This window comes from Oryzias latipes, chromosome 18, assembly GCF_053564925.1.
Source record: "Oryzias latipes strain Hd-rR chromosome 18, Olatipes_Hd-rR_3.1".
Lineage (NCBI taxonomy): Eukaryota > Metazoa > Chordata > Actinopteri > Beloniformes > Adrianichthyidae > Oryzias > Oryzias latipes.
The window spans coordinates 20,501,256-20,522,277 of NC_136254.1; the positions used below are offsets into that span (position 1 = coordinate 20,501,256).

The 21,022-nt window shown below is 40.7% G+C and overlaps 3 protein-coding genes and 1 long non-coding RNA gene across 5 annotated transcripts; 3 read left to right on the forward strand and 1 right to left on the reverse strand.

Moving 5' to 3' along the window:
• Nucleotides 1–690: 690 nt before the first annotated feature.
• LOC105356442 (uncharacterized) lies at nucleotides 691–5,457 on the reverse strand. The gene is made up of 2 exons (XM_023949034.2): nucleotides 5,264–5,457; nucleotides 691–2,680 (listed from the first exon to the last, which is right to left on the reverse strand). Exon 2 carries the CDS (start codon nucleotides 2,615–2,617, stop codon nucleotides 2,018–2,020), a length of 600 nt encoding a protein of 199 aa, XP_023804802.1. The 5' UTR covers nucleotides 2,618–2,680; nucleotides 5,264–5,457; the 3' UTR covers nucleotides 691–2,017.
• Nucleotides 2,068–5,716, forward strand: LOC144987255 (uncharacterized). The gene is made up of 3 exons (XR_013651129.1): nucleotides 2,068–2,204; nucleotides 5,135–5,235; nucleotides 5,349–5,716. It is a non-coding gene; the product is annotated as an uncharacterized LOC144987255 (long non-coding RNA).
• Nucleotides 5,717–9,558: 3,842 nt separating this feature from the next.
• On the forward strand, nucleotides 9,559–11,041 carry si:ch73-335l21.4 (uncharacterized). The gene is made up of 2 exons (XM_004079884.5): nucleotides 9,559–10,523; nucleotides 10,708–11,041. The coding sequence occupies exons 1-2, from the start codon at nucleotides 10,094–10,096 to the stop codon at nucleotides 10,764–10,766; spliced, it is 489 nt and encodes a 162-aa protein (XP_004079932.2). The 5' UTR covers nucleotides 9,559–10,093; the 3' UTR covers nucleotides 10,767–11,041.
• Nucleotides 11,042–11,242: 201 nt separating this feature from the next.
• Nucleotides 11,243–15,276, forward strand: LOC101163278 (uncharacterized). 2 transcript variants are annotated; one of them, XM_004079883.5, is made up of 3 exons: nucleotides 11,243–11,445; nucleotides 11,567–11,634; nucleotides 12,713–15,276. In XM_004079883.5, the coding sequence occupies exons 1-3, from the start codon at nucleotides 11,408–11,410 to the stop codon at nucleotides 15,142–15,144; spliced, it is 2,538 nt and encodes an 845-aa protein (XP_004079931.1). In that variant the 5' UTR covers nucleotides 11,243–11,407; the 3' UTR covers nucleotides 15,145–15,276. The 2 variants fall into 2 exon arrangements, with proteins under 2 accessions (XP_004079931.1, XP_011485828.1); XM_011487526.4 differs by having other exon boundaries at nucleotides 12,716–15,276.
• Nucleotides 15,277–21,022: the final 5,746 nt, after the last annotated feature.

Below are 21,022 nucleotides of genomic sequence, written 5' to 3' on the forward strand. Positions count from 1 at the left end.
AGTTATTTGACATGAAGCGATACTGGATATTATCATCCAGTCACCTTTTTCAATTTCTCATCGTGTTTCGTTTTTTAACATTCCATTTTGTTTTCCAAAAATGTAATATCGATTTTTATATATCCGTATTTTGCTTTTTAATTAACGTTGTGATCTCTAGTATGTTTTTGCATTGAGTGATAAGACGGCAGGACTGTACCAAGAGACAATTTAGAGACTCCAATTATCCTATGAAGCATGTTTATGAACTGGGGAGAACATGTAAACAGAAAAGTCCCAGCTGAGATTTGAACCAAGACCTTTTCACTGCAAGGCATGAGTGCTACCCACTACATCACAGTCCAACCGTATTTTTTCCTCTATTTTTCAGTGCTGACATTTGGACTTCGAGTCCATCATAAAATGTACTAAAAATATCAAAATAAACATTGTGGTCATCTGAGTTGTGATAAAAGGTTTCTACTGATGAGTTGTTTTGCTGAGATGTTTTGGGACTGATGGGATTAGGAAGTGAGAATGCTAAATGAAGCAGATAAACAGCATAAAAAGCAAAAAGGCAAATCCATTCACACACAATGTGATTTAAAGAAGGTTTCATAAAAAAAGAGTCCTAAAAATACACTATAATTGAGAAATTTACTGAAATAAACATTGATATCACAAATATACAGTGAACTTACACAAACAGTGTTTTGTCATGTTCCATTATTCATTTTTTAAATGGCATTTATTTGGGTTCTCCTGTTATAACATATTTCTCAAAAAAGATCACAAAGTTTTTTGTAAAGGAGTCAAGAACAGATTAGATCAACACAAAAAAAAGAACTAAACACACAACAAACATCATTACATCAGTGCAAACAATAATAAACTCAAAATACTCAAACCTCATTGTACGGGGGGTGGGGGGGATTAAAATGGTCATAAAATCATAATATGCTGATATCTGTGCCAATGTTATGGTTTTAAGTGAGACCTTTGGGCAGAAACTGAAAGACTTTAAGATTGGGTTGTGAAATTTCTAAACACGCACAGAAATAGTAGTGATGCATGAAAATTCAGTCTGAAAACAGTAAAAGAATTTGTTATTTTGGCTGTAATTGATCATGTGGAACTGGACTTTAAAAAAAATGGTGCATATTGTGGCACAAGCACCAAATACAGCATAATTACTTCAGGATAAATGTCGTTGCCACAAAAAAACACCAAGATTTTAAAATATATATAATACATATATCATATAGATATGTTGCTTTTTTTGCAATTTGTTTTTTGTATTTGCAAACAGGTACAAAATCTGGAAGAAAAAAACAGTTTTTATGGTGACAATAAACCACTATATGAGACAAATCTTAGACAAAAAGATTAAAGGCTACAACAAAAACAGCACAAGTCTATATAAAAATGCACAATACAACATGAACCAACAAAACAAAACAACCAATTAATAGAATAAAAATAGATATTTTTTGCAAAAACGGAGACCATGACTGACCGCCCCGCCCTCCTCCCCTTCACACAGATAAATTACTCTGTGACAGGCTTTGTGGAATTCTTCAAGTGAATCTTTTAGTGTAAGTATGGAGGACTTGAAAACTCCCATCTAAGCAAAATTAGGCAAAAGAAATAGGAGAGGACCTTGAGGAGGAAGACGGTACAGATGGCGGAGGTGCACCAAAGATAACTGTCAAAGGACTGGGTTCTATAATTTTTATAATTCATGATCTGGGATAATAATCTAAAAATGTCCTTCCAGAAAGAGTGTAGAGCTGGACAAGACCAGAACATGTGGGTGTGATTTGCTGGTAAATCTCTCTAGTTACAAGGGTTTTGTGTATTAACAGCCCATGTTGTTGAGACTGGGGCAAATAGGTGTTGAATGTGTTTGTGTCAATTGAGTGTGTGGCATTTGTGCATTTCTTCATTGGCCACTAGAGGGAGCTCATGATCTGCAATTGATGAAAAGAAACATTCATGAAGTGAGACAAAATAAAGAGATAACGATTCCTTTTTTCTTTTAAAATCTCCTCTGCACGACGCCAAACACGCAGGTGATCACAAACAGCACCCAGAAGACGACCGCCAGGACCTGCACACAACCCAGCGTTCTCTTGCTCTGCTGGATGACCCCTTCCTCACCCACCAGACCCGGCGCTGCCCCGCAGGGCCTTTCCGGATGCATCTGCTGCACTCGCAGGCTGACGGTGGGTACTATGATAAAACCAGGGTCCCTGCTGTCGCCCTCCAGGGAGAACACCACTCCCTGGGGGACACTGGACAGACGGTTGGTCTTTCTTTCAGACATGTGAGGGGCAGCTGGGGGCAGCCGGGAGAGGATGCGAGAGTTGCAGGGCAAAGAGAGGGCGCCTCCAGTGTCCAGCAAGGTCAAATGACGACACAGGGGGCAGGCAATCGATTTCGGGCTGTTGGCGTCGGAGGGATTGCTCGGTCTGATTTGGATCAGTTGGAGGCACTCTGCACAAAAAACATGGAGGCACTCCAGCATCTGAGGACATTTGTTGTATTGGTTGTATTCCTGGTAGCAGATGGGGCATTCCACATCCACAGGTTCCTCCAAGTTCCCCTGCTGGGGTGCTGGGACAGCCTCCCCCGTCATGATGTAAGGGCCCTGGGGCTCAACTGCACCTATGTAGGCAAGTCTTAAGCAGAACCTGGAAGACTTGGAAAGAGACAGAAGATTGAAGATAAGCTCAAGACTGGAATTAGGGATTACAGAGGTCTAACCCTATCAGATTTCCTCTAAAAATGTTTCGTAACATTCTTCATCTTTGAAATTATCCAGCCATTGCCTCATCATCACAGGACCATGCAGTGTGCCGGATTGCATGCAAAACGTGAGGAAAGGCAAAACAAAGGAGACGGACAGGAAACAAAAAAACCAAAAAAAAAACAGAAGAGCCATACAAAGGAAGTCATAAGTCACTGGAGCTCCTCTCCATTTACACGCGTGTGCGTGCAAGAGCACGTTCAGTGACTCATTGAGTTTGCAAAAAATGATTACGTCAGAGAGTCAACAGGCTTTGCTTGTAAGAAAATGTTTGTTTTACCAAATGGATGGCTCAGAGTTTGAAAGGTTATACTACGAATTTGTGTTTTGGGACACTACACACCTTACAGACACAACGTCCAAGAACTGATGGTTTTTTGACGTTTGTGTTTTTTTGTGTGTGTCTGGGCTTCGTATTATCAATTGGTTCAATAATAATAAAATATGTTGCTCACCTTTTGGTACATCCCTTCAGGGGTCGCCAAAGAGAATTGGCTTTCACTGATTTGCACATTTAGTAGGGCAGAGATTTTGACATTGGATGCCCTTCCTGACACCACCCATTATATGAGGACCGGTACAGGGGGACCCAGACTGGGGGCCCCTTGTGGCTACATAGTCAGCCAGTAGGGTGAAGGGTCTTGCCCAATGTCCCACACTAGATGAAGCTCATTGCATCCCTGGGAATCAAACCCTGACTTCCCGTGTACATGTGCGTCACCAACTGAGCCATCCAGCCACCCTGAATAATAATAAAGTATATTCTTCTGTTTTTTTCTATTTATATCCTAGATTGTCTGTTATTGGTTCTATTGTAGTTTTTTTTTCTTCACTTTTTGCATTTTACATATTTTTCAGTTGCTGCTCAATGTTAGCTTGGTTTTTAGCTAGTTCTTGTTTAATTAAATTAATCTTTAAGAAAGCCTTTCTTAAATATTTCTAAAAAAACACAATAGGCTGTTATTGTACTTAAGCTCATTAGTTGTAATGAATGGACAGTCTGTAACTTCCTGTTTGAAGCTCATTTACTAAAGACATTTCAGATCCATATATATTCACTCCAATTAACGTAAAAAAGACCAAATCAGAAATAAGCAGATTTTAGGTTTGGTTCTGAAACGTTTTGCCATCTTTTTGCATAGATTTAGCATTCATGATGCAAGGAGTGAACGTTGACAAACCAAAGTTTTGTATTTTACATTTGACATTGTAATAAAAGAATGGGGTGGGGTCTTTCGATTGACAAGCTCCATCCTAACTTTTAGAACTGCTTCATTGTTTTTTATCCAGTTTTCAGTCGTGTTTGCTCTTCACCATCAGTCAATTTGTAGAAAGTCTGGGGATCATTGATGACCAATCCTTGCATACTTTCATTTGATGCAGGACAGGAAGGATCAATTGTTGCACTTTCTCTAAAGACCACTGAAGGCTGGCTTCAAAAGGGAACCATTTCCAATTGATTTCCCCTAAAACAATATACTTGGTGGCAAGAAAGTTTTGAAGGTTTATTGCTTTGGTTTCATGGGAACTCTGAAGGTTTGTGTTTTTTTCTTGATTTGATTTTGAAATGCGCACATTTAGAGGTGAGGTTTTCCTTCACCTTCATTTGTTGCTTTGGCAGTAAAAAGATGGTGCCAGCAGAGTTTTAATGTTTACTTTGTCCTGTCCAATTTCTGTCTACACAAAATGGGTTGGGCGGAAGGTGGTGGAAGAGTGGTAAGCACTCACAGCAAGAAGGCCCAGGTTCAAATCCTGACTTGGTCCTTTCTATGTGCTTCATAGGTTATCTGGTGTATCTAAGTTATCCCTAGGTGTAAATGTGTGTGTGGTTATGCACCTGTCCAGGGTGCACTTGCCTCCACCCAACAGTGGTTAGGATAGGCTCCAGCAACCCTATGACCTTGAAGGGGATTCAGTGGAAAATGGATGTATGGAGTTCCATTTGCTGATCTGAAAGGCTGGCTTCACATGGGCCCACTGCAAACCCATCTATCTACCAGTGGTTGTAATAATCAATTAAAATAGATTAATTTAAAATTAACCAACTTGTGGCTCCTTATCACAGATTAAAGAAGATTTGAAAAGTCAATGGCACGTCTTAGCAGTGAATTAAAAGCATCAAACCAACAATAACTGACTTTTTTTGTTGTGTCTCTCCCCCTTTTTTCACATGAGACACTAACAAAACAAACTACACACATGGGGGTACTGTTGCTAAGCAGCCAATGTCTCTCAAGTATTGGTCCATACAAACACACAGCCCAACAGTATTTTACACTTTAAATCAGATTACAATGAGATTTTGTATGAGACATCGATTAACTACAATGAACCCATTCTTTACAGAGTCAGGCCTCACACAGATGTGCAAAAAACCTGCCCGGATGAGGAGCCGTAGCCGAGTTCACTGTAAATGCTGACAAGCGGGCGAGGCTCCGACCTGACAGGTTAAGACAGATAAGGAGTACTTTTTACCTTCTGCACACCTGTTGGATCAGGGCCCACTCTGGTTCAGCCGTGGTGGCTCCCCTCACCCACTTATCTTCTCATGTTGCTGCAGATCTGGCATTGGGTGTGTCCTCCGGCTGCTGCTGAAGTGTCTGCTTCGCTGCCGCCACACCTGATTCTCCTCTTCACCCTCTTGAATCCCCCTATGAATCGTCTCAGGTGTAATTATACCCCCGGAAAGGGTAAAGGTAACCAAGACACAGAGGGCAGAAAAATGACAGCCACCCTCTTGTTGGTGACTCACCTCCATCTGCTGGTGTATCGTGTCATTATGGTGGTTTACAACAGCCAATGTGAATCAAGTTTACAGACTTCCTCAGGTTCTTGGTTCAAAGAGATGTAAAGACATTAATATGAGAACATTTCAATGTCTTTGAAGTTTTTACAGCTTTTTTTTTAATAAAGGGTAATTAAATCAAATTCGAAAAGTCATATTTCAGGCTTCAAAAGTGCAACTTCACATCCTTATAATTGGAACTGGTTCAAACATGTTTAACTTGTTGAATTTTATTGCCAGAAGGCAGTTTCGTCTGTAGAAAAAAAAAAACACAAGTTACACATGGAAAGCTGTGCCCAGAAAACAATATTCTTCCCACAAAGTCACATGAAACTGCCAACCCAAAGCAGAAAAGCATCACTGGGATCTCCCCAACTCAACAGCGGAGGACAATAACAGAAGGCTGATTGCTTAAGCTTGGATATTGTAGTTAGTGAACAACATCCACACCAGAATATTCCAAGCTGGGATGCCAAGCATTGATAGAACCAGAAGATAAAATGACCTTCAGTGTATTTAAAGAAATAACATCTTAAATACAACAGAAAACACCTGCAACCTGCAAAGTATTTTTTTTACGGCAAGTAGATTCAATTTAAACAAAAGTAAATAAGTAAAAAAATACACACCAAAGAAACAACCGTTCAGGAGCAAAACCAACTGAGAACAACAACTGCAACAATAAGTAATATGAATAAATGAGTGAATGAAAAACACCCGTGGGTCCGTCGTGTGTCACTGTAACACGGTGTTGTACAGTCTGATGGCTGTGGGGAGGAAGGACCTGCGGTAGTCCTCCTTCTTGCACTGTGCGTTTGTTTGAAAGACCGTGCTGTGTGTACTTTATGTGTAAAGAAATGTTGTGTGCCGCACATCAAGTATCAGGAGGCATTTCGAGACTAGACACAGGAAGATATTTAAAGACAAAGCGGATAAGACCGAGTCAAGAAAACTTGCTGTGTCGAAGTATGTGAACCAGGCAAGTACCCCCAAACCTTTTACCACCTCTAAAAATAAGCAAGTTATGGCATTGCACATTGCATTGCAAAACATGGAAACCTTTTCACTGATAAAGAATTCATTAAGGGAGCTTAATGAATTGAGACATTGAATGTCCTTGTGACATTCAGGAAAAAAAATCAAGGATTTAATGGCGGGGCAAAGGTTTGTATGCGTACGTGACGATCAGACACGCGTTTTTGGACCCAACCAAAACACTTCATCATCCATTGGACGGTCTCTCCTTGTATGTGAAGGTGAAGTCAAGTGAGAATCCAGGAAAGCATGTCTTGTGCTTAGAAAAATTTCTCCATCAAGGATTAAACCCTTCACGTGAGTGGATGTAGCTTTAAATTAGGGTCGGGAAAATAAGTTACAGGACAAGAGGGGGGTGATGGGAGATTTTTGGCACGTTATGTTCTATTTATAGGTAATCTGGTCAGAGATGTGAAAACAACAGGCTCCATGCTCTGTTCTCTGAGCGATGAACGAAGCCTCATCAAATTCTTTATGCCTCGAGACACTTTGTGTGAGTAAACATGTCAGGAAAGCAATATTCACTTGGATTCATCCTCTCCAAACTTCACTGGATTCCTTAATGTTTGTCCCGTTCATCGTTTCCAGGATGTTCTACAAGCAAAACAAACATCCACAGTTCTTGGAATTTTGCTGGAAGCTAAAACAAGATTTGGAGACTCTTAGCCAGAGGCTTATTTCAAAAGTTTAAAAAAAGTTTTTATTCCTCTTCCTATTTCCTTAGGGAGCTTACTGCGTACAGGAAAGTGCTTTAGGAAGTCATTCTGCTGCCAGTAAATGGGCTGTAGCATCCTTTTACTGTAAGTGTTTGCACCATCAGACAGCATTCAAAAACTTACATAAACACTTTCAAAAATAAAGGTTTGCACAGACAGAAAGTCAGAAGAAAAGCATCCCGGCTTCCAGGTTTTCCTCCATGTCACAGTCTCTTCTGGTGTATCTCTATTAAATAGTAAGTCCTCAGTCTATTTGCAGCTACAGGCTTACAGTTATAGTATAGGTCATCTGTTATCAGACTTTTGTTTTTCCTTCTGTCATCATATCTACCTTTTAATTGACATTTAGTTCTAAAGTAAGTCCAATTTTCTGCGTGTTGGGTCCTGCATCGTTATCCACAACTCTTCTTTTTCCTTTGTAATTTAACCTAAAGTGTCATTCCACAAGTTCATAAATGCTTCTCCAATACAGTTTAGTGATTTTGATGACTTTAGACTTTCTTCTCTTATTGCTGATGTTTCTTATCTGTTTCCTGTAACCCTATTTTGTTTCCTTTCTCAAAAGGGCTTGTCTTTCACCAGGCCACAATTGAAAATAAGAATGTTGTTCTTAATCTGTCTTGCCTGGATAAATAAAGGTTAAATTGAAAAAAAATATATATAGAAAAGCTTTAAATCTTTATTTGTTTTTTATATGAAAAATCCTGCCCTTTGAATGCAAATGAGAGCTTCTCAGAGTAGAAAGTAGACCCATATTTATACCAGTCTGAGGAATAATAATCAACCAATACAGGATTACAAGAAATACACACGAACACACAACAAACACCCGTAATAGTGCAGCTTCAGAAGAACACACAACAAATAGTAATTATAAAACTACTTCTTGTCAAATCCCATCAGGCCGGCGCTTCAGAACTATGTGCGCCAAAGCCATTCGCCACAAGGTCAGCTTCTTCCCTCGAGACGTCCATCTGATAAACTAAAACATAGACATAAAACTGTTACATCGGAACAACTGTTGGATTTATCTTGATCTTTTTCTTCATGTTTTTTGTTTTGTTTTATTGGATGGATGGATGGATGGATGGATGGATGGATGGATGGATGGATGGATGGATGGATGGATGGATGGATGGATGGATGGATGGATGGATGGATGGATTTTATTTGATTGATGGAACATGAGACCATAAGACACCAAAGCCACCGGCAAATAAAGCTGATTCTGAAAACAAAACACAATATGTGTATCCAAGACGTTTTTTTGGACAAGCTTAAAATGTTTTATTTTAAACAATTAACTGATCGAATGACTTCCTGGGAGTATTTTTCTTTCACAAATAAATAAATTCCATTTTGTATTTCTTTACAAACTACTTACATGTGCAAGTCTCAGGAAAATCCACAAAAAATGCAGTTTTATCACTTCAAAGATATTATTTAGTAAGGAACAAATAAAAGGGGCTCCATGATAGAGCCCAGGGGTACACCCATGTTGAAACCAAGAAAGATAGAATTTTTTTATCTAAAAACTATCACTTTAGATTAAGATCTAGAACCAATTTTCTCTTAAAACTTGTGTGTGTGTGGGTGGGTGGGGGTGGGGGGGTTCTGCCTTAACCCTTGTGCTATCCTAGGCACTTTAACATTGGGAGTTGGGTCATCTAGACCCACTAGACAGTGCCCTGAACCTTTTTTCTTCAATGATTTGTGATCTTCACTGATGTCCATGGATTACATGAAATCTTTCCACCTTTATCCACCTTTGTCATGGTAGGGAGAACACGTCAATGTAAGGGTGGGGTCATATAAGATAGCACAAGGGTTACGCAGACAACCTAACTTCAGCTTTATCCCATGCAACTAACCTGACATATGACGCAGGTGTAGGATTTTCCTTAAAAAACAGGTTCCTTGAGAGTTTTTGGCACCAATCCAACAAGCTGGAGTTACAACGCTGACTTGTTTTGTGGATAAACAATGCAAGAACGGCAGATTTTATTGATCCAGGAAACTACAATACCTAAGCTCAACAACTTACAGCAGAGACATTTAAGACTTTATTGCCAACATAAAGTGTTATCACCATTTTCCTTTGTTAATTAAAGGTTCCTGCGATATATATGACACAAACTTAAGGGTAGAGAGTCACAATTTGCCCTTAAAGGCCTCAGTCTGTTTTAACATCTGACTTTTTTACTTCCTGGACCCTTTGCTTTGCGTCATTTCTTTCTTTTTCGTCACTCAAAACAGTTTTTCCTGGTATTCCCCTTGGTCTGTGAGTAATCAGACACACTTACAGTCAGTTCAAAGAGGGTGGTATCAACGGAAAGCCAAAAAAGGGGGGGAAACGATCCAAAAAAAACAACAACCAAACAATAGTTTGTGATTTTTGGCCCAATGACAACGGAAATCACCATGAAAGGAGTTTGTAGATGGGAGGAGGGATGTTTGGTTTAAGCCAATCATTCACACACTAGGAGAAGAAGAGAATTATAACTAAAAGACTAAATAAGCAATATATTGGTGAAAGTTTTGCACAGATTGCTGTATTTTTCAGGGCTTGTAATGGATAAAAGTTGGCGTAAATAATAAGCCTGTAGATCTCAACCTCTCCAGTTTCATTGCATCACCTGGGTGACTCATTTCAGTCGTGGGACTGGGAGCGCTGCTGGCAGCAGACCAGAGTCCCTCCCTTTCCCTGGGGTTTAAAGGGAGGACACGCGCCACGCAGCTCATTCTGGATTTGGAGCTGATCGAGGCGGGATGCTGTCAGAGATCGAGTGCGGGGTCTGTTACCGGAGCTTTAACGCGGCCCGCTGCTGTCCGCGGGAGCTGCACTGCAAGCACAGCTTCTGCGAGAGCTGCCTGCGGAGGCTGGGCCGGGGGCTGGCGGGGAGGACGGTCATCGACTGTCCGCTCTGCCGGCACCCCACCGTCCTGACCGGGGAGCCGGGGGAGGCCGCCGTCCGAGCCCAGCTGAGGGTGGACGAGTGCGCTCTGGAGCGGCTGGTGGCAGCGGGGGTCCTGGACCAGGACCAGGAGGAAGACGAGGAGGAGGAGACGGAGGAAGTGAAAGAAAGCGCAGTGGAGCAGAGTGACGTCACCAGCGGGGTTGAGCGTGGGATGCTGCGGCGGTCCTGGAAGAAAGTGTGGCGAGCCATAAGCGGCAAGAGGAGCGAGCAAAGAGTGGATGGTGAGCAGGAAGTCATTTAGATCTTCATTTTTAAAATTAAGCAAACAGAATACTAAAATGCTCCTTTTAAGAAAAGGGGGGCACCAAAATCGTTCCCTGAGGAACACCGTTTTAGTTTTCCTGCCATATTGTGTGCCTGTTTTCCATGTCAGTAATAACTGAAATGGTTGTTTTCTTTTTGCAGACTGCATGACTTCAGATGAGCTCAGGAACCTGGCTTTGATGTCCTGCTACATGTTCTGAGGAGCATCCCTTATCTTATTTTTTTCTCCCAGCAAAAATGTGACACTTGTTTGTTTGTTTATGATTATGAAACTTTGCCTACCTGTGAGCTATTAATATTTGTGACTGTTGCACTTAAAAGTACCAAAAACTGACAAATATGCACAATTTACCACTAATTATGCACCAGTATTTCCTATTTATTGTGTTTTTTATTATTATTATTGTTGTTGTAAATCAATGTGTTTTTTTTTAATTTTGTATTTAAAGATGAATAAATTAACGTTTTGACTAAACTTGTGAGTTTCTGAGTGTACTATAAAAACATTTCAAAATAAAATCCTTGAATGAACTTAGAATAAAATAGCAAAAATAAATTAAAAGCAGCAAATTTATTTTAATATTTACTCAAAAGTAAAAGAGTGAAAATAAAAAAAAAATGTAAATTTAATCTGAAAGGTTTGGCCTTAAAACTTGACAGAGGGTTTTCAGGAAGTAGGTGACCCTCTGCCAGGTGAACAGTATTGCCTCCAATCAGCAGCAGAGTAGCAGCAGAGCTAGAAAGTGGAGCTTCCAGGCAGCAGTGAGGAGTCAAGGCTGATGATTTTACTGCACCTAACTCCCAGCTCTGTTTGGAGGGTCATCAATAAAAAAGGTGCAGCATGTCCGTCATGTTAAGCAGTTCAGCTCTGCTTTCAAGGTAAATACTTTCCAGCCTTTTCAGATGCATAGTAGTACATTTTTAAACAAATTTTGAATATTGTACTTTGAAACATTCTCTAATTCCACATGGGTTGTTTGTTTGTTTCCCCCCACTGCAGACTCTTTGTCTCGGTGCTGATCCATGCAGCTGCCATGTCGTTTATCACAACCTCACAGGCTGCACGAGGTGAGCCCCAGCAGGTCATGTGAAACAACTTCATGCACTTTTCTGAGCAAATTCAGAAAGTTATATTAAAAAAAGTCTCAGTAACTGTTTGTAGAAAACTAGATTTTAGCTGCTTTTTTTTCCAATGCATCCATTGCCATAAAAAATTAAGAGCTTTTAGAATAAGGATTTAAATGGCGAGAGGACTTGTTGGTCATATACATAATTTTTGAAACCAGATTAGTGAGCACAATTTGGAAGCGAGCAGATGTTTCAAATGTTTCAGGTGGGAGGCCTGAACTGTAGGCGGCCATTTCCTTGTTTTGCATGATGAATCAGGCAAAGCAAGGAAAACTTTATCAATGATGTAGGAAAAATGTAGATGTGAGTCTTTGCTCTTTACAAGCATAATTTTAGTTTGTTGAACAGTAATATTGGTGAACAAGAGCAAAAATGTGAGATGATGCACAAAGCCTACAAGATGTAAGTCAACTTCTTTGCAGATGACATCCAGTTGCTCTTTCAAGAAGCTTAACTTGTTCTCCGAGACAGTTTATGTGCAAGATTTTCTATTCCATTCAGAGTTTGAATAGTTTATGCAATTTTTGTTTTTTAATTTGACCTAGAAAAGACACAATTTTGATTTATAGGTAGTGGTTGCTAATATCAGTGCATTTTGCTCATTTTAACATAAAATGTCAAATATTAGATCTATAATATCTGTATATTGTCAAGTTACAATGATCCAATTTAGTCTGAAGTAGTTTTCCTTTGGTATACTTTATACACTGCATGTACATGGTCTGTAGTACTTGCTGTACTTGAGCTCAAGTATTAATAAAATGATCTTTAGGTGTACTATTTATTACTTAAATTGCTCAGCAAAATACTTTTATTTTAACATTTTAGCCCATTTATTTTGTAGTTTAACTTGAATTCCTAAGATTTTCTGTCACTGCACTGTACATTTTTTTTCCCTTAAATCAGTTACACTTTGGGCTTCTATTCTGAAAATTCAGCATGATCTCATTTTTAACCAGAGTTCAAACATTAATTTTCTTGTCTTGTTGCTCCTTTTTTCTTTACGTCGTTTCACCAGCAGCTAGTTCCACTCAACTCTTAAGCCATGATGAAGTGGAGCACAGTGTGGCGAGGCATTTGAACCGCCCCAACGGCCTTTATCGTTTCCTGCCGACTGGTCTGCCGTCCCCAAAAAATGGAATTCAGGCTGGAAGTAGGAGTGAAACTGGCGCCGAAGGGACTCACGCAGACAAGCTGTTGACCTTCAAGCATCAGCCACATCTAGTCCAGTATGCTCAGTCCAGTGGCTACGGTCCTTACAGCAAAAATGTCAGGGATAAAGGACAGCAAGAAGTCAGGACGACCCAAACGAGGACAAGTGGAATGAGGTCCGCAAGCAGCGGTTTCACTAGTCGCTCTCTGCTCGGAGGACAAAGCTTTGAGAGGGCAAAAGAGGAGGATCAAATGCTTCCTCCTGCAAAAACCCACACTAGAAACCCCAACAGTTCATACTTTGTGGTCAAAAGAGTGTCCCTTCTCAACAAAACTCTAAGTTTTCCTCAAACTGGGAAATACAAACCAAGCAAAGACGGAGGCCTCAAAAGTGACACTTCAAATGTGAATGAGGGTCCTTCCTTTCACCCTCTTCTTTCCCCACCTCCCACTCATGAGGCCAGGAGGGCTCTGCCGTTACCCACTAGAATGCAATACAAAGGCTACAAGGACACCAATGAGCTTCCTATGGGTGAAGCGCCAGGCTTCCTTAATCCTGGCGCCCCTTTGCCCAGAAATCCCCTGGAGATTAGACAAAGGCCAAGCCCAGAAAAACCATCGTCCGTCCCAAATTTCTCAAAGACGCTTGACCCGATGGGTAGCAGACGGATAAAAGGACACAAGAAAATCATCTTGTATCCTTCTAAGGATTCCCGACTGAAAGAAGGAGAGGGTGGACAGATCAATGCGCCAAACCAAAGGTCTTTTGCTGCACCTTGGTACGGCAGGCTAAACCCCAACCTCGAACATCCAGACAGGATGGATCTGTCCAACCGACAAAGTTCTACAGAACATTACACCCCCTTCAATGTCCCTGCACAGTCTCCTTCCCAAACCTCTTGGGCGCAAAACTTTGTCCCTCTGCGCCACATAGGCACCCAAACTAATCATCCTACAGCGCCCCGGTTGAACTCAACAGAGTCAACCCAAGACTACAAACCAGGACCTAAACGCTTCCCACGCATCCAAGGATTTGGAAATCCTCTGAGGCAACCTGGGAAAGAGCCAGCGGGTCCCACAAGAAGAAACTCTCAGATGTTCAGCCTCCCTGCTTTCAAAACTAAACCCTTACTGCTGCAGAAGTACAGCTTTGGACCGCCCCCCATAACGCCATCAAAACCAGAGCAAGTGGCTGGCTCCTCGCTTTCACCAGGTGAGCTCAGTGTCACAAATCTCACTTCAGGGTCAATTGCAGCAGGCTTTAAGAACTGGCCCTCAAAAAGTAAAGCAAGTTTGGACAGAAATCCAAACCAAGTCAGACTCTACAAGGGGAAATTTGGTCTAGAAGGGTTTGGTACTCGGCCACTAGAGGGAGACAAAGCTCTGCTTAAATCACCAGAGATGATCGCTCCTTACAGATCAGGTTTGGAAGGTTTGAAACTCAGGAGTTTGGACTTCTGGCAGCCAAACATCATCAAAATAATTGGACGGTACAACCAAACAAGCAGCAGCAGCAAGAAGAACCAGAATAATAAAGTGAGGGGGGATGACTTCACTTGGTCTCATGAGACTGAAGGAAGCAACGGATCACTCATCAGTACAAACGATGGGAAGGACATCAGGCCTGCGAAAGCCTTCAACAGAACACACAAGAGGCTCGGGATTCCGTTCTCTCAAATCGCTTCCTCAGCCCACTTGAGGTCCGAGGAGCGCCTCAAAACACCAGGAGCGGATGACGGAAACAGGCCGCTTAGAACCTTCACCAGCAGCACAGCGAGGGGCAGACCTGTCCGGACGAGGCACAACAAAAAAATCAACGGCTCGACTTTTATAAAGATCCACAAGAACTCCCCCATTTACAGGCTGCCAAAACCTCCCCAGAAGGTCAAAGCTGTCACATACACTGACATTCCTGGGAGTGCTTCGTTCAGCAGCATCAGAGCGACCGGTGTGACCGTCCCAAGTCTGAACAACACGCAACTTAGCAACGCAACAGAGCAAACGGTGCTGACTGGCGAGAGCAGGGATGGACGCCTTGAAGCAAAAGCTGAAAACAAGACGAAGGATTTGCAAGTGGTCGCAGAAACAAACTTTGATGACGAAGCCGATGACCTAAAGATGCCAGAGTTATTTCTGCGCAGCGACGGAAACAAAGTGTTTAACGTGTCTGAGGTTTTGTCTGCTGTGGAACGACATCAGAACGCGCGGGAAAACTTGCTGGAATTAGATTACCTCCGGACATCCACTGGGAACATCTTCTTCAAATCCCTGAAACAACCCAGTCTGGGTAAGCAGTGAAGATACTGAGTGCAATAAAAGCTGGAAAAGTTGGAGCGTAGCGGTTTTTGCTTCTTGTCCTGAAAATTTCTTCAAAATAAGACACAGATCTAGATTTTTTTTTTTTAATTAAAAAAAGCCAAAATTTGTCGATACGTGCCTGTTTTTTAAAATAAATTGTTCAGAGATAAGAGTGTTGGGGCCTTTAACTTTTCTAAATGAGAGAACTTTGCTGATTTAGTGAAGTTTGAGCTTCTGGAAGGTTTTGAAATTTGTATTCTGCTAATTGGTGACCATTTACTGAACTAAAATGGTCAGTCATCTTGAATTATGAAATTATTATTCCAACATTGAATTAAATAATGGCCCAATAACAGATTTTTGATATCAAAAAATGTTGAGCAAAATTTTTGCATGATTTAAATTTCAAGAACTACTATTTCATAGGAATCCATTAGATGGTGCCATTTCATTCATAAGAATAAGAATCAGGTTTTATTTTAAGATGCTTTGGTTGTCAGAATGAAATATGTGAATTTTTGCAAACAGTCTTTGAAATATTTATGCTTCAAAAAGATTTTAAAGTAGATTAACATGTTGAAAAATACATGATTTGTTTCTGGTTTAAAGTTAATTTTAAAACTGCAAAGAAAATGATATACAAATATTTATACATAGATATATATATATATACAATTTGCATAAATATAGATGTTTTTCATGTTCATACAAATTCATTCTACAAGCGTGATGGAAGAATGGTTGAAGAACTTACAAGATGTGATGAGTGAGAAAAATGGCTTTAAAGTTTCCGACACGACTGTTACACAAGATCTTGGAGGACGCCTGAAGAATGGAGGAAAAGGGTTCTGGTTCCATTTTTGAACAGAAGGTAGAGGTGAGGAGTTGTGGAAATTCCAGAGTAATGAAGCTGATGAGTCACACAAGGAAGTTGTGGGAAAGGGTAGTGGATGCTCGGCTGAGGTCAGAAATGAACATTTGGGAACAACAATTTGGCTTTGCGCCAAGAAAGAAAACTACAGATGTAATATTTGCTTTGAGGATGCTTCTGGAGAAAAACAGGTCAGCAGGAGCTGTGCTGTCTCTTTGAAAATCTAGAGAAAGTCTAAAGTGAGTTGCAGTTTGTGTGAGGAAGTTTGAAGTGGTAGAGAAAAACAGAGTAACTCGGGACATGTATGAGAACTGGAAGACAGAGGTGAGATGTTCTGTAGGTGAAGCGGAGGAGGTGGAGGTGGAGGTGGGGCTGCACCAAGGATCACCTTTGACCTCCTAGTTGAGTTTAGTGATGGACAGACTGGCAGATGAGGTTAGACAGGAATCTCTGTGGACCATCATGTTTGCAGATGATGCTGTGATGTTTAGTGAGAGCAGGGAGCAGGTGGAGGAACATCTAGAGAGGTGGAGGTTTTTCAATTCAATTCAATTCAATTCAATTTTATTTTATTTGTATAGCCCAAAATCACAACAACAGTCGTCTCGATGGGCTTCGAAGTAAAACATGAAATCAAAAGGATCACGAATACAAAGAGTTCAATAGAAAAATACTAAAATGAACTAACAAACTGACTAAGCTATACTGGCATCCCTGCCCTTAGACCCCCCTTCGCGGTAAGGAAAAACTCCCAAAAAAAACGGATTCCGGAAAAAACGAAGAAACCTCAGGGGTGCCCAGATGAAGGAGGGATCCTCCCCCAGGACGGGCAGGCGATTTACCAGAAATCTTAGAGAAGAATTAACTTATCTAAATCTACAACTACATATATAAAAGTCCAGCAGACGAGCTTCATCCAGCCGTGGTTGTGGGGACAGATAAAAGGCGCGAGTCGAGCCGGAGACAGGAACCACAGCCAGGTGTAGGAGCAGGAGCAGAGACGAGGTACTCGGTCAGGTACAGAGCAAAGACGAGCCAGAGATGAGCCAGAGGCAGGATCCACAGCCAGGTGTAGGAGCAGGAGCAAAGGCGAGGTAAACGGTCAGGAACTGGAGCACGGATGAGCCAACTGGAGTCTGGAAGCACTCCCACTCCCCAGGAGGGGAGAGGAAAAGAGGGACAATACATGAATCGCACTGCACCAAACAGAGGCATGGAGAACTAAATAATAAATTATGATCAAGAATAGAGGAGAGGAAGGGTAGAAGTAAAAAAGGAGAGAGGACAGAACCCCAGTGCACCATAGTTACCCCAGCTTCAACTTCTAGCAGCCTTTTAAAAGAAATAGTTATTATTAAGTTTAATTTAAACAAACTAACATTAAGTTAAATAATCTCTGAATACTAGCCAGTCTGACAATAAGTCTGTCCAAAGAGGAACGTTTTCAGTCTAGCTTTGAATGTAGAAACTGTGTCGGCCTCTCTTACATGAGCTGGGAGTTTATTCCATAAGACAGGGGCTTGGTGGCTAAACGCTCTACCTCCAACCGTACTTTTACTAATTCTAGGAACCACAAGCAGTCCTGCATTTTGCGAGCGAAGTGTTCTGATTGGTTGGTAAGGGACTATGAGGTCCTTAATATAGGACGGGGCCATTCCATGTAAGGCCTTATAGGTTAACAGGAGGATCTTGAACTTAATTCTGGAATCAACTGGGAGCCAATGGAGCGAAACTAACACAGGAGTGATGTGATCTCTTCTGCTGGTTCCAGCTAACAATCTAGCAGCTGCGTTCTGAACAAGCTGGAGACTTCTTAAGGAACTCTTAGGACACGCTGCTAACAAGGAGTTACAGTAATCCAGCCTCGACGTAACAAATGCATGGATGAGTTTTTCAGCATCACTCTTAGAAAGTATATTTCTGATCTTAGCAATATTCCGCAGGTGAAAAAAGGCAGTTCTACATGCCTGAGATATGTGAGCCTTAAATGATAAATCCTGGTCAAGTAAAACCCCAAGGTTTCTAACTGTGGAATTGGGGGCTATACTTATACCATCCAGGGAGACTATCTGAGCAGACAGAGCATCTCTGAGGTTTTTAGGACCAAGTATAATGACCTCAGTTTTTTCTGGGTTCAAGTGGAGGTAATTAATTGTCATCCAGGTCTTGATGTCACTGATGCAGGCGTTCAGTTTCAGGTTTGACAAATAGAGAATCTGTGAGGAAATGAGAAGAACCCGAGTGGAAATGTTAAGTTACAGGGAGCAGAGGTGGAGAAAGGTGAAGCCCTTTTTAGGACTTTAGGTCAACAGAGAAAGAGGTGAAGCAGGTTGGAAGGGACGTTTAAAGTTGAGGTTCTCTTTAGAAGTGATGAGAATCAAGAATCCATCAGAGGAACAGATCATGTTAGATGTTGTGGAGATAAATACAGGGAAGCAGATTGAGATGATTTAGACATGTTGAGAGGAGGAACAGTGATGCTGAGGTTGGAGCCATCAGCAAAAAGGCCTAGAGGAAGACCGAAGAGGTTCATGGGTGTAGTCAAAGGGGACTTGAGGGTGGAGGGTGAGAAAAAGGAGAATGCAGAGGATATGGTTGGAAGGGAGCAGATCAGGTTGGAGAGGCAACCACTAGAGGGGGCAACCAAAAGGCACAGAAAGAGTTCTTGTTTACTAATGAACTCATCACAGGTCCTAACTGGGCAAGAATCTTTGTATTTCTGTAAAAAACAAAACAAAAGCCCAGTAAGGACAGCATTACTGATATTTTACAATAACATTTCAGGAAGAAGATATTTTAAAGATATGGCTCAATACAATTGGAAACAAATAGACCTTTGCAGCACCTATGGACCCCATGCAGTGACATCACATGTCAGGAAGGGTGACAGAGAATCCAGCAGACTCTGTAGTGAACATTTGGAGTGGTTACACACTTTTATTGTCTCAAACGTGACACATATTCAGGGGATGGGATACCGTTTGGGTTTTATTTGGAACTTTTGAAAGGTTTTATTTTCTGTTTTTAATGGTGATCGAAAAATGACAAAAAACAAACACCCAAACAGTAGCCAAAAACATGCAAAAAAAATATGAGGAAGCAGCATCACAGGCTCCTGCAGAGCCGAAATGTGCCAGACCTGTTTCTTTCTCTCTGTCAGTTTACATCTTTTGTCTTGGACCAAATAAATGGCCGCTGAATGCAGTTTAACATCAACAAAAGCATCACTTCAACTGTTTCCTTATATCAATAGAAACACACCAGAAAGTAGAGAAAAAGGTTTGCTTGTTGCTGGTAGATCCTCAGTCGTCCTGTAGTTGGAATATCAGTTAAAAATGGCCTCAAACAGTAGATTACTGGAAATCTGGCAATTATTTCAGAACAATAGGCTGTAAAATCCTGTCTGGAGGGGAATTGCTGTGATTTTACTGAACCTTTTTTACTGAAGAAAATGAGCTGATGAACTTCTGCTTCATGCAAACCATAAGTCTGGGGAATTTATTAGCATAAAAAAAATGCAGCATCCTGGAGGCTTTTTATAAATTGACTTTCTTCCGACCGACTATGTCCTCATTCCCGCTCCCTGTGGTGACGCAGAGTGCTGACACACTTTTCTCCTTTTAAGTCCTGCTAATCCTCTCAATACTTCATTTGTGCTCTTCTAAGTTGAGCTCTTTCTATTCAAAGAAAATTTGATCAAACTAACTTTTTCCTTTTCTTCTTTCAATAAAAAAAGACTCTACAGTCTGGATTTCGGCCTTGGCTGGATCCTATCCCGGCCTCACCTCTGTGCTGGAGAATAAAACAAAGGCTCCAGGAAACGCAAACAGGAAGATTTATCCACAGAAGCTGCTCTTCTGTAGAGTCCTTTAGTTTACCACAGATGAGAGTTTAGTGATTAAAAAAAAAAATCTAAAATGTATTTTTATAACACTGAAAACCCTTATTTTCTTATTTTTTTTAAAGTTGCTGTTAAAAAGTCAAAAGGGAAAACATGCCATGAAAACAATGAAGCAAAACTGTTGAACACGTTTTTTCTTTTCTTTTTGTGCTGAAAATGATCCTAAATAAACCAGTAAAAAACTCAAAATGAAACATTTTTTAGACCCATCCTAATGAGGAAAGCCATGTTCTTGTGGCATTTTTCTGATTACGGAGGACATGTATAGAGAAAATTAGGTCTAAAACGGCATTTCTGAGTATTTCTTTATTCAAATTGCTGTGAATCAGGAGCAGATGAAAATCAAATGTTTAGAAAAGAGTTTATTTGCTACGTAGAAAATGTGCTGAGCTGTCTCCTGACAAAGATTTGTGTACTCTTTATGTGTAGTTTTTTAGTACATGAATAAAGTATTTTAAACTCAAAATACGACATAAATTTTCAACTTTTGAATTATACATAAACGTAGTAGTCTTGACTAGACACAAATTACTGCATAATTCTGACTTTAATCTCAGAATTCTCATTTTTTTCCATCTAAATTCAGACTTTAATCTAAGAATTCGGACTTTAATCCCAGAATTTTGACTTTATTGTCAGAATTCTGACTGATCTCAGAATTCTGGATTTAATCTCAGAATTCTGATTTAAATCTCAGAAATATAAACTACGGAGGCCTGTGAGCTGCTTCCTTCAGTTAGCTTTAGCAGCACTGTGGAGTCACACAGGCTGAATGGAACCACCGAAAATGTTCTCTTTAAGTTTCCTGTTGCGTGCTTGAAGTTTGCCAGAAGAGGCCACTGTGTTAACAGAAAAACAGAAGGTGAGTAAAAAGATTTATCTACTTGGAGTTTGTCAATAAAAGGGCTACAGACTATTTTAGCATTTCATAACTGTTTCCAGACGGAAAACGTCTTTTAAAAATGTAAGTGTTGTGTGCCCAGTTTTGTTTGTATGCAGCCTGATTACATTGATCATCTCATTTCTGGAGATTTAAAGACGTCTTCTGAAAATATTACTGGACGTCTTTTCTAACTATGGGTGACTGTGAATAACTGCCGCCGATC